General features: G+C 37.1%; 1 protein-coding gene across 2 annotated transcripts in view; it reads right to left on the reverse strand.

Moving 5' to 3' along the window:
• Positions 1 to 13184, reverse strand: part of LOC113050653 (transforming growth factor beta receptor type 3-like) — a 117614-nt gene that overhangs the window by 11708 nt on the left and 92722 nt on the right. Inside the window, exons 8-13 of one of the 2 annotated variants that reach the window (XM_026213851.1) lie at positions 9696 to 9885; positions 8955 to 9247; positions 7495 to 7650; positions 6558 to 6704; positions 6197 to 6379; positions 1986 to 2282 (exon numbers count right to left, since the gene is read on the reverse strand). In XM_026213851.1, the coding sequence (XP_026069636.1) occupies positions 1986 to 2282; positions 6197 to 6379; positions 6558 to 6704; positions 7495 to 7650; positions 8955 to 9247; positions 9696 to 9885 (1266 nt within the window). Of the gene's footprint in view, positions 1 to 1985; positions 2283 to 6196; positions 6380 to 6557; positions 6705 to 7494; positions 7651 to 8954; positions 9248 to 9686; positions 9886 to 13184 lie in introns of both variants that reach the window. The other variant, XM_026213850.1, reaches the window with a different exon arrangement.

Genomic DNA, 13184 nt, shown 5'->3' on the forward strand with positions numbered 1-13184 from the left:
ATGGGGTGTTAATGCAAGGCTCAAAAAGAATATATATATATAATTTTAAGAGGCCTTACCCAAGATACTATTTTGCATGTTATTTTATTTTTAGCACATTTTTTAATATTAGTACCTTTTTTAAAGGGTACCACCGCAGTGACAGCTTTTGTACCTTTTTATCTATCAGCATTTGCGAAACTTAATTAATTTTAAGAGGCCTTACCCAAGATACTATTTTGCATGTTATTTTATTTTTAGCACATTTTTTAATATTAGTACCTTTTTTAAAGGGTACCACCGCAGTGACAGCTTTTGTACCTTTTTATCTATCAGCATTTGCGAAACTTTACTGATTTGTTAAATATGCACAACAATACAATACTGGCCTGAAACGCTCTTATAGTGACCCCATCAGAACATCCTTATTTTTAAGAGCTGTAATGTATACAGTTTTAACTGTGCGCTTCATAAGCATGGATTGGTGTATGCTATAAGCCATTAAAGCCCTTCACATTGTTGCAGCTATTATGCCTGAGCCAAACTAAGCACACGCTCTTCATAGAGAAAGCATTTAATTTCATACACAGTTTATATGGTTTGACATGTCACGTCTCTTATCCCCATCCAGATTATAACTGAACTGTAAACATCTATGACCAAAACAATGAGTCACTTTCAATATCGTGTTAGGTGAGACATAAACAACCTTAAGGTGCAATATGATGATTAGAGCGTCTGAAAATGCAGGAGATTAAAATGATTATGTCTAGATGTGAGGGAGGAAGGAAAATTGGAAAAAGGGCCAGTGAAAGTTGGAGATTTGTTTTTCCTCTGTGGATGGTAACTGAAGTAACCTAAGATTTACGAATCCCGCACACACAGAGCATGGATTGATGCTAGCAGCTGGCGTAGAGTGACCCGTGCCAAGGCAATGAATCGAAAAGCAACTCTTTTCTACTCCTAGGATGGACAGCAAAGTCAAACAGACTATATAAATGAATTAAAGATTGAGCTCATTTTGTCAATATAATAAAACAACTACTCTGAAAATATGTCCTAGGGTCAATAAGTTATTTGTGTTCCTGTGCTCTGACTTAATGAGATCTGATAACCCTGTGCAGCTTCAAATTAAACACACACACACACACAGTGCAGCTAATTTTGATTCTGTAAATGATGCTGATAATGCAGCTGATTTTCAGTCTGATTGCGTGAAATCCAATACACCCACAGTTCATGTTAATCAATTGAAATGGATTTGTATTGGAACATAGTTTAAGGAATTGGAATGGTGTTTTCACAGGGTCATTTATAAAGATATTTATAAATAATACAAAGATTTTAAGGAAATGAAGAAGAAATGCATGTATGATGACATATGACAGCTATTTCAGACAGTTTCATCAGATTTGTTGATCTGGATTTTTAATTTCACTAATAGCTAATAATGTTATAAGTAATGTTCAGTTTCTTCTACAGACTGGTCATTTCATGTCACATGATCTCTATATGTATTTTGTGTTCCCTGATATGCTTTTATTGACACTCAAAGTGATTGTAGCCACTGATTTGCATTGGAGATTCACTGTTTCAGCTAAAAATCTTCTATTCTTTTCAACCGAAGAAACAAAGTCACCTATATAGAGATGTCCTGGGAGTGAGTAAATCGGCATAGATAATGATTATTGGTGAGTTTTTACTGAAAATCAACAAAATATGCAGCAAATACTGTGCTATTTTTTTAAGAAAGAAAATATTTTGGGGATGCAAAAAAAAAAAAAAAAAAAAAAAATTATATATATAATATAATTTTGCGTCCCAAAATTATTTTCTTGGGTATATATATATATATATATATATATATATATATATATATATATATATAAAGCATCACAAAAGCCAATTCGACTGAGATAAGTAGCAATGCTGCACATCCTACAAAATATTGCATATAAAGGCAACTCATCTCATCCTAGAAAGGCTCGCTAGATGATGGTTTATACCTCTGGCAGGTTCGTCTCCTTGTCATTTCTTTTGGAGCAGAGGGACATCTCACAGTGCAGGAAGAGCAATGATACGTCAAACTTTGATCTGTAGGTGAAACTGAAGCGTTTTTTGTCCATCGGAGCATGAGGGATGGGGAAATCTCTTTGCTGAGGGTAAAAGAGCACAGAGTCGTCCTTTGGACATATGTTCTCTATGATAAAATAGTCTGATGGCATCAAAGGACTGGAGTCTGGAGATATGAAGCAGGTCTGGATCATGAACCCAAGGTTAGGATCGGCTTTTGTGGCTGAAATCTGTGGAGAAAGGTGACAGGGCTCCATTAATAAAGAAAAAGCCATTTTCCTGTGAAACAAAATATGCTTCTGCTGCAAACAATAAAAGAAAGAGACAGCAAGACAAAGAGAGGAAGAAAAACTATTTTCTTTATCTTGATTAATATAACCTTTTGACAATTTTTCATAAATACGATCAATATAGTATGAGATGGATCAACAGAGTGAAGTTTAGATGCTATCTATTATTTCTAGTCCTCTGACAGAAACACTCAGTCTAACTTTTTTGAGTGAGATTTTTAGACAAACTCTTTCAGGCATCGATTCAAATTGGCAAATAACGCACAGTGTCTGTCGATGTGTTTTAACATGGCACACTGTCTAAAGAAACACTGTCAGAGTGGTTACAGTTCCAAGAATCACAAATTCTGACATCAGATTTCTGTGCCTCAAATAAATCTTCAAGGATCATCCAGTTGTAAAAGTCTGGCCACCTGATGCTGTAAAAGCATGCATGACAGATACGAGCTGCCACAAAAAACATTGCATTCCATTTCCTCAGCAGAGATGTGCCAAGGAGGAGTCATTCTCTGGAGAGTGGTCCGATCTTTTCAGGTAGGCAGACGATGATCCTCAAAACAGTAATGCGTAAGATCCATAAATAACATTGATTTTCAGTGACAACAGACTGCCATGCACACAAGAATGACTTGCCATATTTCTGAGATAGCTATTTGTGAGAACAACCAAAAATCTAAGTAATTTTCCACCGAACATCTTGCAACACATCTGCAACACATTTGGATATAACGGAGAACCAATATTGTCAATTGAATACTATTCCGATGCATAAAAGAGATGAGGCAGAGGGCAATAATTTAAACTGCAGTATTTATGACGCACAAAGTTATTGTATGGTTCCAAAAGACATGGATTTTAAGTCAACGATAACGGTCTAAAATTGGCAAAGCTGGATCCTAGATTTCGAACAACGTTAGTGAATGTTGTCCAAATCGTATTACTGCATTAACTCTTTGACACCGTAACAAACTGCTAAAATCATATTGTCAAAGTATATCTTTGTCTAATTTTCCAGATAAAATATCTAAAAATCCTTGAAACTAGGATATAATAACATAAAAAAACAATTATTACATAATACATTGAAAAGGCATCAAACATGTGGTAAATGTGCATACTTCACTCTAGGCGGATACATTACATTATAGACATTACATGTATAAATATTTTTTTTTGGTTACAAATTTGTCTTTTTGTGGTTTGACAGCTTGACTAAAGTTTATCCTGCATATAGGAAAATGTATGACAACCTTTATTTTTTAATACACCAAACTTAAAGAATGAACAAAGTTGTGTAACATAAACCACTGTAATTATTAGATTCACTGTTTTGTGACAAGCTTAAGAATATATCGTTGGCTATGTTTCCATCTAAAGTTGCGAATTTAACTTATGCACAACATTGGAACATCACATAAAACTTTTGGAAATAAAGCCACATCTTTCCATCCAGTGAGATGAAGAGAACAAAACCATCCCTTCCTGATAATCAGGCACCAAATATCAGTAAGAAATAGGTAATTTGCTGCAGTAGGGGAAGTCACTTTGGTTTTTTTTCAAATATGATAAATTACTTGCACCTCAGAGTGCACAGACAAAAAGCTATAAATGCAGTCATATTATCTTGCTTTCGAAGGCAGGATGCCTGCTGTTTGGGATTGCAGTTGTGAAAGAAAGTTCTGGGAGGTCATTTTACTGAACCTCTTTGACTACAGACCTTGGCTAAGGCATTTCAGAATGACCAAAACAACATTTCTGATGCCGTGCCATCCCATTGCGCAAAGTCACATTACTTTTTTTAATGCATTTATTCAGTAAATATGTTTTCTTTTCACATTAAAAAATAAATCTTTTTTTTTTTAATGTTCATTTTTAAATGTATGTGAATATTGGTGTTTCGGCAATATTTCAAATTATGCATAAAAATAGGTGGATGGAGACAATATTATTTAGCTTGTTTTAGGAATAAAAAAATAAAAAACAAGTGTTTAAAAATTAGTAATCCTGCACTTCCCTTTTTGCATATTGTTTAAAGACCTAGAAATCTCACTGTGATCTGCTGTCTGATCGACACAGTACAAATCAATAACTCTAAATCACCGATCAGCACTGATCTGTTATTTTAATATGGCATTTAAGCTGGAACATCAGTGGACAAATATGAAGAAAGACTATAAACCTGAAAGAGAGAGTTAAGAAAATAAAGCAGGGACCTGAGCATTCTACTCCGAGATCAAATATTGTCTGTCTGCCCCTCTTGAAACCCCACTGATTAATGACAAAATGACATGACTCCGGACCAGACAAAATGTACACATAAAGCAGACTGCTGACTTCTCTCACAGTGACAGACAGAGAGAGAGAGAGAGATCTAAACACATGCTCACAAATTCAGTAAAATGTCTGATCAGACACACAGACACCAGGCGCTTATGGCATTAGAACTATAAAACCATACACAGTGAGAACCACACATTATGGCTTAAAGGTAAAGGTAGATCTTGAGGTTTTGGCAGAGACTACATTTGCATTTATGGTTTCTCATTAAATTGTTAAATTAGATTCCTAATGTGGTTACAGAACTAGAAATGGTTTTATTGAACCCCAAAGGAATCTTTTCTATCATAATGCATATACAGAATATATGTATATATGTATTACACAACGCCCCACAGTTTCAGCAATTTGTTTAAAAGTTTGGGGTTAGCAAGATTTCTATTCATCATAGAATCAGTTTTCACAAAAATACTAAGCAGCATAACTAGTTTTCAAAACTGATAATAAAAAGAAATGTTTGTTGAGTACCAAATCATCATCTGAAAGCACAATTTGTCTTTGTCTTTAAAGGAATAAATTAAATTTTTAAATAGACAAGCACAACATAACAAATAAATATGAAATAAACTTTTATAGTACATTACTACAGTAGGCTACAGGTTTATTTGACATGCAGTAAGAAATATTACAGAAATTGAATATGGTGTATAAATAAAACACTGCATAGTCTTCACTGTATCAATCAAACATGATTAACATTAATAATGACAGACAGCAGCAGATAAATAAGGCTGCTGTCCCTTTAAGACCGGCTGCACAGATGCAATATGCTGAAACACGGCTGGTTTTCACCAAACTGTTTTACATTTATCTAACATTTAACCGACTGTTTTTACTTGAATACTCCAGACAACGGGTATTATGACAAAACTGTGTGCATATTTGTTACCACGACAAAACCAGTCTTAAGTGTAAATTTTTTGAAATTGAGATTTATACATCATCTGAAAGCTGAATAATTAAGCAAAATACTGAGAAAATTGGCCTTAAATTCGTCCAAATGGATTCTTAGCACTGCCTATTAGTAATCAAAAATTAAGTTTTGATATATTTATGATAGGAAATTTCCAAAATATCTTCATTGAACTTGATCTTCACGTAATATCCTAATGATTTTTGCCATAAAAAAAAAAAATCTATAATTGTGACCCATACAATGTTTTTTTGGCTATTGCAAAAAATGTACAACTGACTTAAGACTGGTTTTGTGGTCCAGGGTCACATTTGACCATTCAAGCACAATAAATCACGAAAGAGCACTGCATTGATATCTATTTCACTGCTTATTGCACTTATCTCACTCTTTATTTTCTGATTCATGCATGATTCCTTAATCACTCAAAAGGTGTATAATGTTTAAGCAGTTATAGCAAAACTATATAGCAAAATCTCTAACGATAGACACTTAATTTTGCGGTAATGATATATACTGTAATATTGCCCATCCCTACTTGGAACTGATCCCGACTGATCAGAATCAAGCATTCAACCATTCTGAGGTATATGGATATGCTTACCTCCACATAGATGGGTCTGTTCTCTGTGATGGTGAGGAAGGACTGAGTGCTGGTGTAGTGGAATGGATTGTTATACAGTTCCATGTTGAAGGTTACATTATTTAGAGAGTCTACAGCGAAATCATCAGATCCATTACCACTGTCAACTTGGGTGTCCTGGTTCTTACGGTACGTGCAGTTGAACTAAGGACAGAGAAACAGTTCGTTGGAAAATATGAATATGCGTGAAAAATCTTTTGATCAAATAAATGCAGTGGGATAATTCTTTTTTTTTCACATTAGGGATTTTTAATGTAAATTTTTGGGTGAACTAATCCTGCACCATATATGAATACTCCAGTTTGACATGTAAATATCATACCAAGATAGTCGTAAGATGTCCATTTTCAGCTATAAATTTCCCTGTCACATCCAGATCTCCTGGCATTACAACATCTCCTGACTCCAGATCTTCATATTCAAAGGGCCAGCCGCTTCCATCCTTCTGTTCTGATTGGCTAATAACAATCTGTCAATCACAGACACAGAAAACATGACTTCACAGTAATAAAGAAATGTAACCCCAACCATTTCAACAATCATACAATTTCCTCTATAAAACTTTCCTTGCTTCACTCTGGTGCTTAGCACTGATATAGTCAAGAGATAATTGAAATGTTTCATTGCCAAAGCTCTACCGAAACTGGTGAGAAAGCTGGATTTAATACATGGGAATGCACAATTTTAGCAATGCGACTCCCAAGGCTAGATGCACCAAAACAAAAGTTCTCAGTTCTTCTCATCAGAAAAAAATACGGCAATCCATTTGCATTATAATATGAGAATCACCTCCCTATGTGAGCTCAGAACAATATGTGGGTTTAAAGAGGACTGTGAACATTGTCTAATGGAGGACAAATTGATTCACACAAGACAAAACAATTTGTCATAAGATTGTCACTGCAACAACAATCTCCTTTGATGCTCTCTGGATCCTTCGCTGTGAGCCAGTACTGTTCTCTGACCATACGGGTCACATTGTTTTAATTGCCTTTGAGGCTCAGGGTTCATAGTAAAGGATAAATATTTGGGAGGTCGTCCAGTTTTTTTATTGGTTTCAAGGCTAAAAGTGTTGTTAGGAATTTCCGCTAGAAATTATCGCAGAAGATCAGTGTGGAAGTAAGTCATCAGTGAACAGAAAAAACAGATACAGCATGTTGGAAGGGACACTGGACCTATACACTCGCATCCATTGGACAAAACAAGAACTAATTTCACAATCTGATATTATCGATTGTATATTTCCTTTAATTACTCACTGAATTGATATAGAGGACCACTGGGCTGGGGTGGGAGGGAATTTTGGTGGTTTGGCAGTCAGACAGGGGTGTCTCCAGTATATAGTGGGTGGTGTTGGAGGTTGCTTTGCATTGGGAGTCCTGAAGAGTGATATTGGGTTTTCCAAACCCATTGGCCTGTGAGGACATAAGAAAACATGAATTCACAGAAAAAATATCAACCTTTGACAACATATCAAACAATTGCTGTGTAAATCTGAGCTCCATTGTGTGTTTCAGTTCCTGACAATGACAAACAAAAATTGCAAGCTGTCCTAAAACCGCTCAAAGCATTTTGATTGTAGGATGAGGGTTTTCTTCTTCCTCTGAAGTGATTTATTACACCACTTTTGGTTTCTGAGATCATGGCATATGGTCCACACATTCTGGGAATATTCTTACTATATCAGCCTGGGACAAAGACAAGGCGTCTCTCACTCACCACTTCTGCAATTCTTTAACCTTTTTATGTTGTTCTTACCAGTGTTAGGTACGGAGACAACACACATGACATGCAATAAAAAATTAATTGTGGGCATGATTTATTAATTAGTTCCATTGATTCACTATTGATACAAATTATTATATTGAGTGCACAATTTTATTAAAACGAGAGAACGGATTATTAAATTGTGCACATAATCTAGTAAATCGAGGGAACAAATTAGTAAATCATGCACACAATTTACTTAAAAAGAGGGAATTAATAAATCTTGTGCATGATTTACTTAAAACGACAGAACGGATTATTAAATTGTGCGCGTGATCTAGGAAATCAAGGAAAGAAATTAATAAATTGTGTGCATGATTTACTTAAAATGAGAGAACAGATTATTAAATTGTGCGTATGATCTACTGAATCGAGGGAACAAATTAATAAATCATGCGCATGATTTACTTAAAATTAGAGGATGAATTATGAAATCATGTGCACAATCTAGTAAATTGAGGGAACAAATCGTGCACAATTTACCTAAAACGAGAGAACGAATTAATATATTTGCGCACACAATCTAGTAAACTGAGGTAATGAATTTATTGATCGTGCCCACGATTTTGTTTTTTCTTGCATGTCATGTCTGTACTTATGGAATCTACTTTGAAACTACAGATTATTTAAAGTAGTTTAAACACACTTAAGCTATAACTTTAAACACGCAGTTAGCTACAATACTAATAAAGCAACAAAAGAATAAAAATACATCAAGTGTTTAAAATATTCAAATATAACCTTAAAAATTGGGAGTTCATGAGTTTATTAAAGAATTTGAAACTTTTATTTAGCAAGAATGCATTGAACTGATCAGATGTGACAGCAAAGCAAATCTATAAAATCTAATGAACTAGTAATTGGAAATAGTCCTACTTCTTTTTTAGTTAGTAACTCTCCAATACTAGTTTTTACATCTCAATTTTTGTGTGTAGGTTATGTTTCCTGTTACCTGCAGAGTTTCCTTGTCAATGCTGACCACCATTTTGTTCTTCTCACACTGCACACTGAATCCTACATTCGGAGCACCCTGCTGTTCCTCGGGACCCCCAGCCTGATAGACTCGCTCCTCAAGAGACGGGGGCACAGGTAGGAATGACTGGCCCTGCTCCACAGATGGCAGGAAGGGGAATGGGAACCTGTTCTGTGCAGGGGAATCCCGGGTGCTGGGCTTAGGAAGTGGGTTGATGTTGCGGAGAATAGACAACTCTGGTGGGAGCATTCCCTCATCCATGATCCCTAGATCTGGAAGTGACAGCAGTTGAGATAAAAACATCAATATGATTGACAGCTTCTTGTTGTTTTTTTCTTCTTCAAGAAATTGAGTAGTTGTGAATAGTTTTCCAGTATAAAATAATATTATATGATAAATGTTCTTAAAAAAAAAACTAATATATATATATATATATATATATATATATATATATATATATATATATATATATATATATATATATATATATATATATATATATATATATAAAACATTTTAACAATTGTTTTTGAAGAAAAGACCTTGTTTTAGGTTTTATATTTCTATTAGAAAATAGCTTTTTTATTAAGCATTTTGCAGTAGTTGTAATAGCAGTGTTAATGTTTTAATAACAGCATTAAAGTACTTCTGAAGTAAATGTATCTTGATTTGAGGATTTTTAGTTTGTGTATTGTTCATATCTTTAATTACCGCTCTTGCCTCGTTCTCTGAGGCGCAATTTGAAGTGATTGGCAACAGGGGTGTTGGTGTAGGAAGTGACGGGTTTGAATCCGTTTTCCTCTGCCCACTGAATGAGAGCCTGAGATCCTGCAGGCAGCATCTGTTTCACCATCTTTGACACCTGCATTAGCCTTTCTGTGCCTTCACTCAGGCTGACGGTATCTGACGTCTGAGAAAGACAGATGGGGAAGAACAAGATAACATGCATTCACTTCACATGCAGAAAAACAGAGGAATGCAGTCAGAAGTGCTCATTCTTTGGTGTAGAATATAAAATTGAGGCCTATTCAACTTGTTTCATTTGTTTATCTGAGACACATTTCACAACTCTTAAATAATAAGCCAAGGTTGCTCTTGTTTTCATTAACAACATATTTTGATGTAAGATCTTATCTTATGGTCCAAAATTAACACTCACCAAGCTTCAAGAAAAGAAATGTTGGCCAGAAAAGGAATTGCAACATAATGCATGTTTTAAATCAAATTGTAAGAATGATAAGACTAACTCTTGGTGAAAGAAGAGAAAACACATCAGTGCTCAAATGCCAAACAGTGCTTAGCTTTTTAGTGTAAATTTACCATCAGAACTAATTCCTAATTCCTTTTTTTTATGTCGAATATCCCTAACATTAAGTCACCTTAAGTCACGTTAAGATGTATGTTGTGTTTATTCATTTTTTTTAATCAATCGCATGACATTGATCTTCACTGAATTTTTTTTAGACCGTCCTCATTACATATCTGTAGTTTTGACAAAGTGAGACATGCTGCAGTTGGTCTATGACCAATTTACCAGGTTTAAATTGATTGCGGTTTGAGATACGTCAGATTAAATAGGAATTAAATGCTATCTTGTGTTGGTCTCTGTTGGGTGTGAAGGACAGATGGCCCTATTTCCCAGCCGTTTTTCCCACAAATGCCTCAACAGGCCGGACAACGAGCTTGAGCCAATCTGCCAACAGTAGCAAGGATTTTATGAGGCTGAGGATCGTATCACATGCATAACTTACATTCTCCTATGCTTTAACACACTGTAACTGATTCACTTGGACATAGACAAGTTCAATCAAACACATTCATGGAGACAGATGAATTTCACTCACGCTTAGGCATGCACATAAAAATTCTCTAATGAACTTTATGACTCTTTGACTGCCAGTTCCAGAATACCATAGCATAATGTAAGAACACTGTACCCCTATTAGTTTAAATTCAGAAACTGTAATTTGTTAAAGTGTCTATTGGAATCACTACTGAACCTAGTGAAAAATAAATAGACTAAAATGTATGTGAAATACATTTATTTCATGCTAAGTATACTACAAACACGTCTACATATATTTATGTACTTAATAAAAAATATCCTGCAATTGTACAATTTAGTATCCTAAACTGGTATACTTAAAGGCTGCTAAATTGATACATCTCATTTTGCACTTAATGCACTTTGATTGTGCTGAAGTGGAACTATTGCAAGTGTACTTTAGGTATCTTGCATTTAAAGACCATATAATCCTCATCAACAGTGACATTAAAACACATTTTAGGCTTAATATTAATAAATGTGCATTGTGCACAAGTAGTACTCCAAATAAAGATTGATCACTTTTATATCAGTAAGTCTTGAGCGATATGTCAGTAAATATGTTAATAGCTTTGCGCTATACTTAGTATGAAATAAATGTATTTTAAATATAATACTTTTTTTTACTGCGGGAACCATTGAGCATGTCTCAATTTCTTAAACTTAAACATTGTTATATATAAACCACTGTTGTCTACTGTACAGTGTTGGTTTCTTTGTATATTCTTTCTATATTCAACGAGAGATCAGTCTGTACAAGAATCACACTGTATTTTTTAGGGGTGCTCCGATCACGATCGGCCGATGGTTAATGCGCATCTCGTCAGTAAAGCCGGTTTTCTAATCAGCGGTTAATTCCATCAGGTGCGTGATTTCACATAGAGTAGCTGTTACTACACAGAGCCGTTGTTAATAGAGAAGATGCGCAAATCACGTTAATTTTCAGCGTTTATTGGCGCATCTTCTCAGTTAACAACGGCTCTGTGTAGTAACAACTGCTCTATGTGAAATCACGCACCTGATGGAATTAACCGCTGATTAGAAAACGTCTCGGTTACGTATGGTAACCCTCGTTCCCTGAAGGAGGGAACGGAGACGCCACGTCGGATGACCGACGAATATGGGATATCGCTTCGATAGACCAATCTACTTCGAGTGTAAACTAAACGAGCCAATGCACATTGGCATGCAATTATTGCATCCAGCTGCCGCTGATCACTGCGTGAGTATAAGAGGGCAGCAGGTGCAATGCATACCAGTTTTTCGCTGAGGAGCCGAGCCGGGAACCCGGCAGCTCAGCGGCGGTACAGCAACCATGGCGACGGGACGTGGCGTCTCCGTTCCCTCCTTCAGGGAACGAGGGTTACCATACGTAACCGAGACGTTCCCTTTCAGTCGGTCACTCTCGACGCCACGTCGGATGACCGACGAATATGGGATCCCTATCAAAGCGCCATGGGTGCTGCCCCTTCCAGTGCCCTGTGCGAGCCGCCTGCGCCCCTATTAGGTGTAGGCCGGGGCTCAGAACAAGTAGCTCCACTCACCATTGTCAAAGCACTACCTCACTGGGTGAGATTGGATAACACTGGGAAAACGTACCCGGTCCGCTTGGAGCCGGGACGCTGCGGAAGCCCCATCCTTCCCGAAGGAGGTCTCGGAGGCAAATACACATATAGCATCCGTTTAGGAGTATACGGAGAAATTTGAGGTGATTAAAACCCTCTTGGGAAGGCAGAAGTCTGCCGGGGAAACACGGGCTCTAAGGCTATACCGTGGACTATACACATATGAGTACCGCTCAGGTCTCAATATGGAGCCCAGCCTTCCATAGTTCTCATGGATTCATCATGAAGGCCTGGCGCCGGACGTTCCGCCGCGTCCAGCTGCCTAGGGTGATGGAGGATCTCAACAGGGTCTACAGTACGGACACTCTGGAGCAGTTTTAGCAAGCCGACACTAACCGGGGCCTCTCAGTGCCACTACCCGTTTGAGGTGAGAACACAGGAGGATACCGGCTCTACACGAAGGCTATAGAACCTAGCGAACGTGTTAGGGGTCGCCCAGCCCGCAGCTCTACAAATATCTGTCAGCGAGGCACCACGAGCCAGCGCCCAGGAGGAAGCAACACTTCTAGTTGAGTGAGCTCGCAACCTGAACGGGCAGGGCACATCCTGAGCCTGATAAGCCAGGGTTATGGCATCCACAATCCAGTGGGCCATCCTCTGCTTAGAGACGGCATTCCCCTTCTGCCGGCCTCCGTAACAGACAAAGAGCTGGTCTGAGGTCCTGAAGCTTTGCGTCCGGTCCACGTAGCACCTTAATGCTCGAACAGGACAAAGCAAAGCCAGGGCTGGGTCTGCCTCCTCCAGGGGCAGCGCTTGCAG

This window comes from Carassius auratus, chromosome 31 (assembly GCF_003368295.1).
Source record: "Carassius auratus strain Wakin chromosome 31, ASM336829v1, whole genome shotgun sequence".
In the NCBI taxonomy this organism is placed as follows: Eukaryota; Metazoa; Chordata; class Actinopteri; order Cypriniformes; family Cyprinidae; genus Carassius; species Carassius auratus.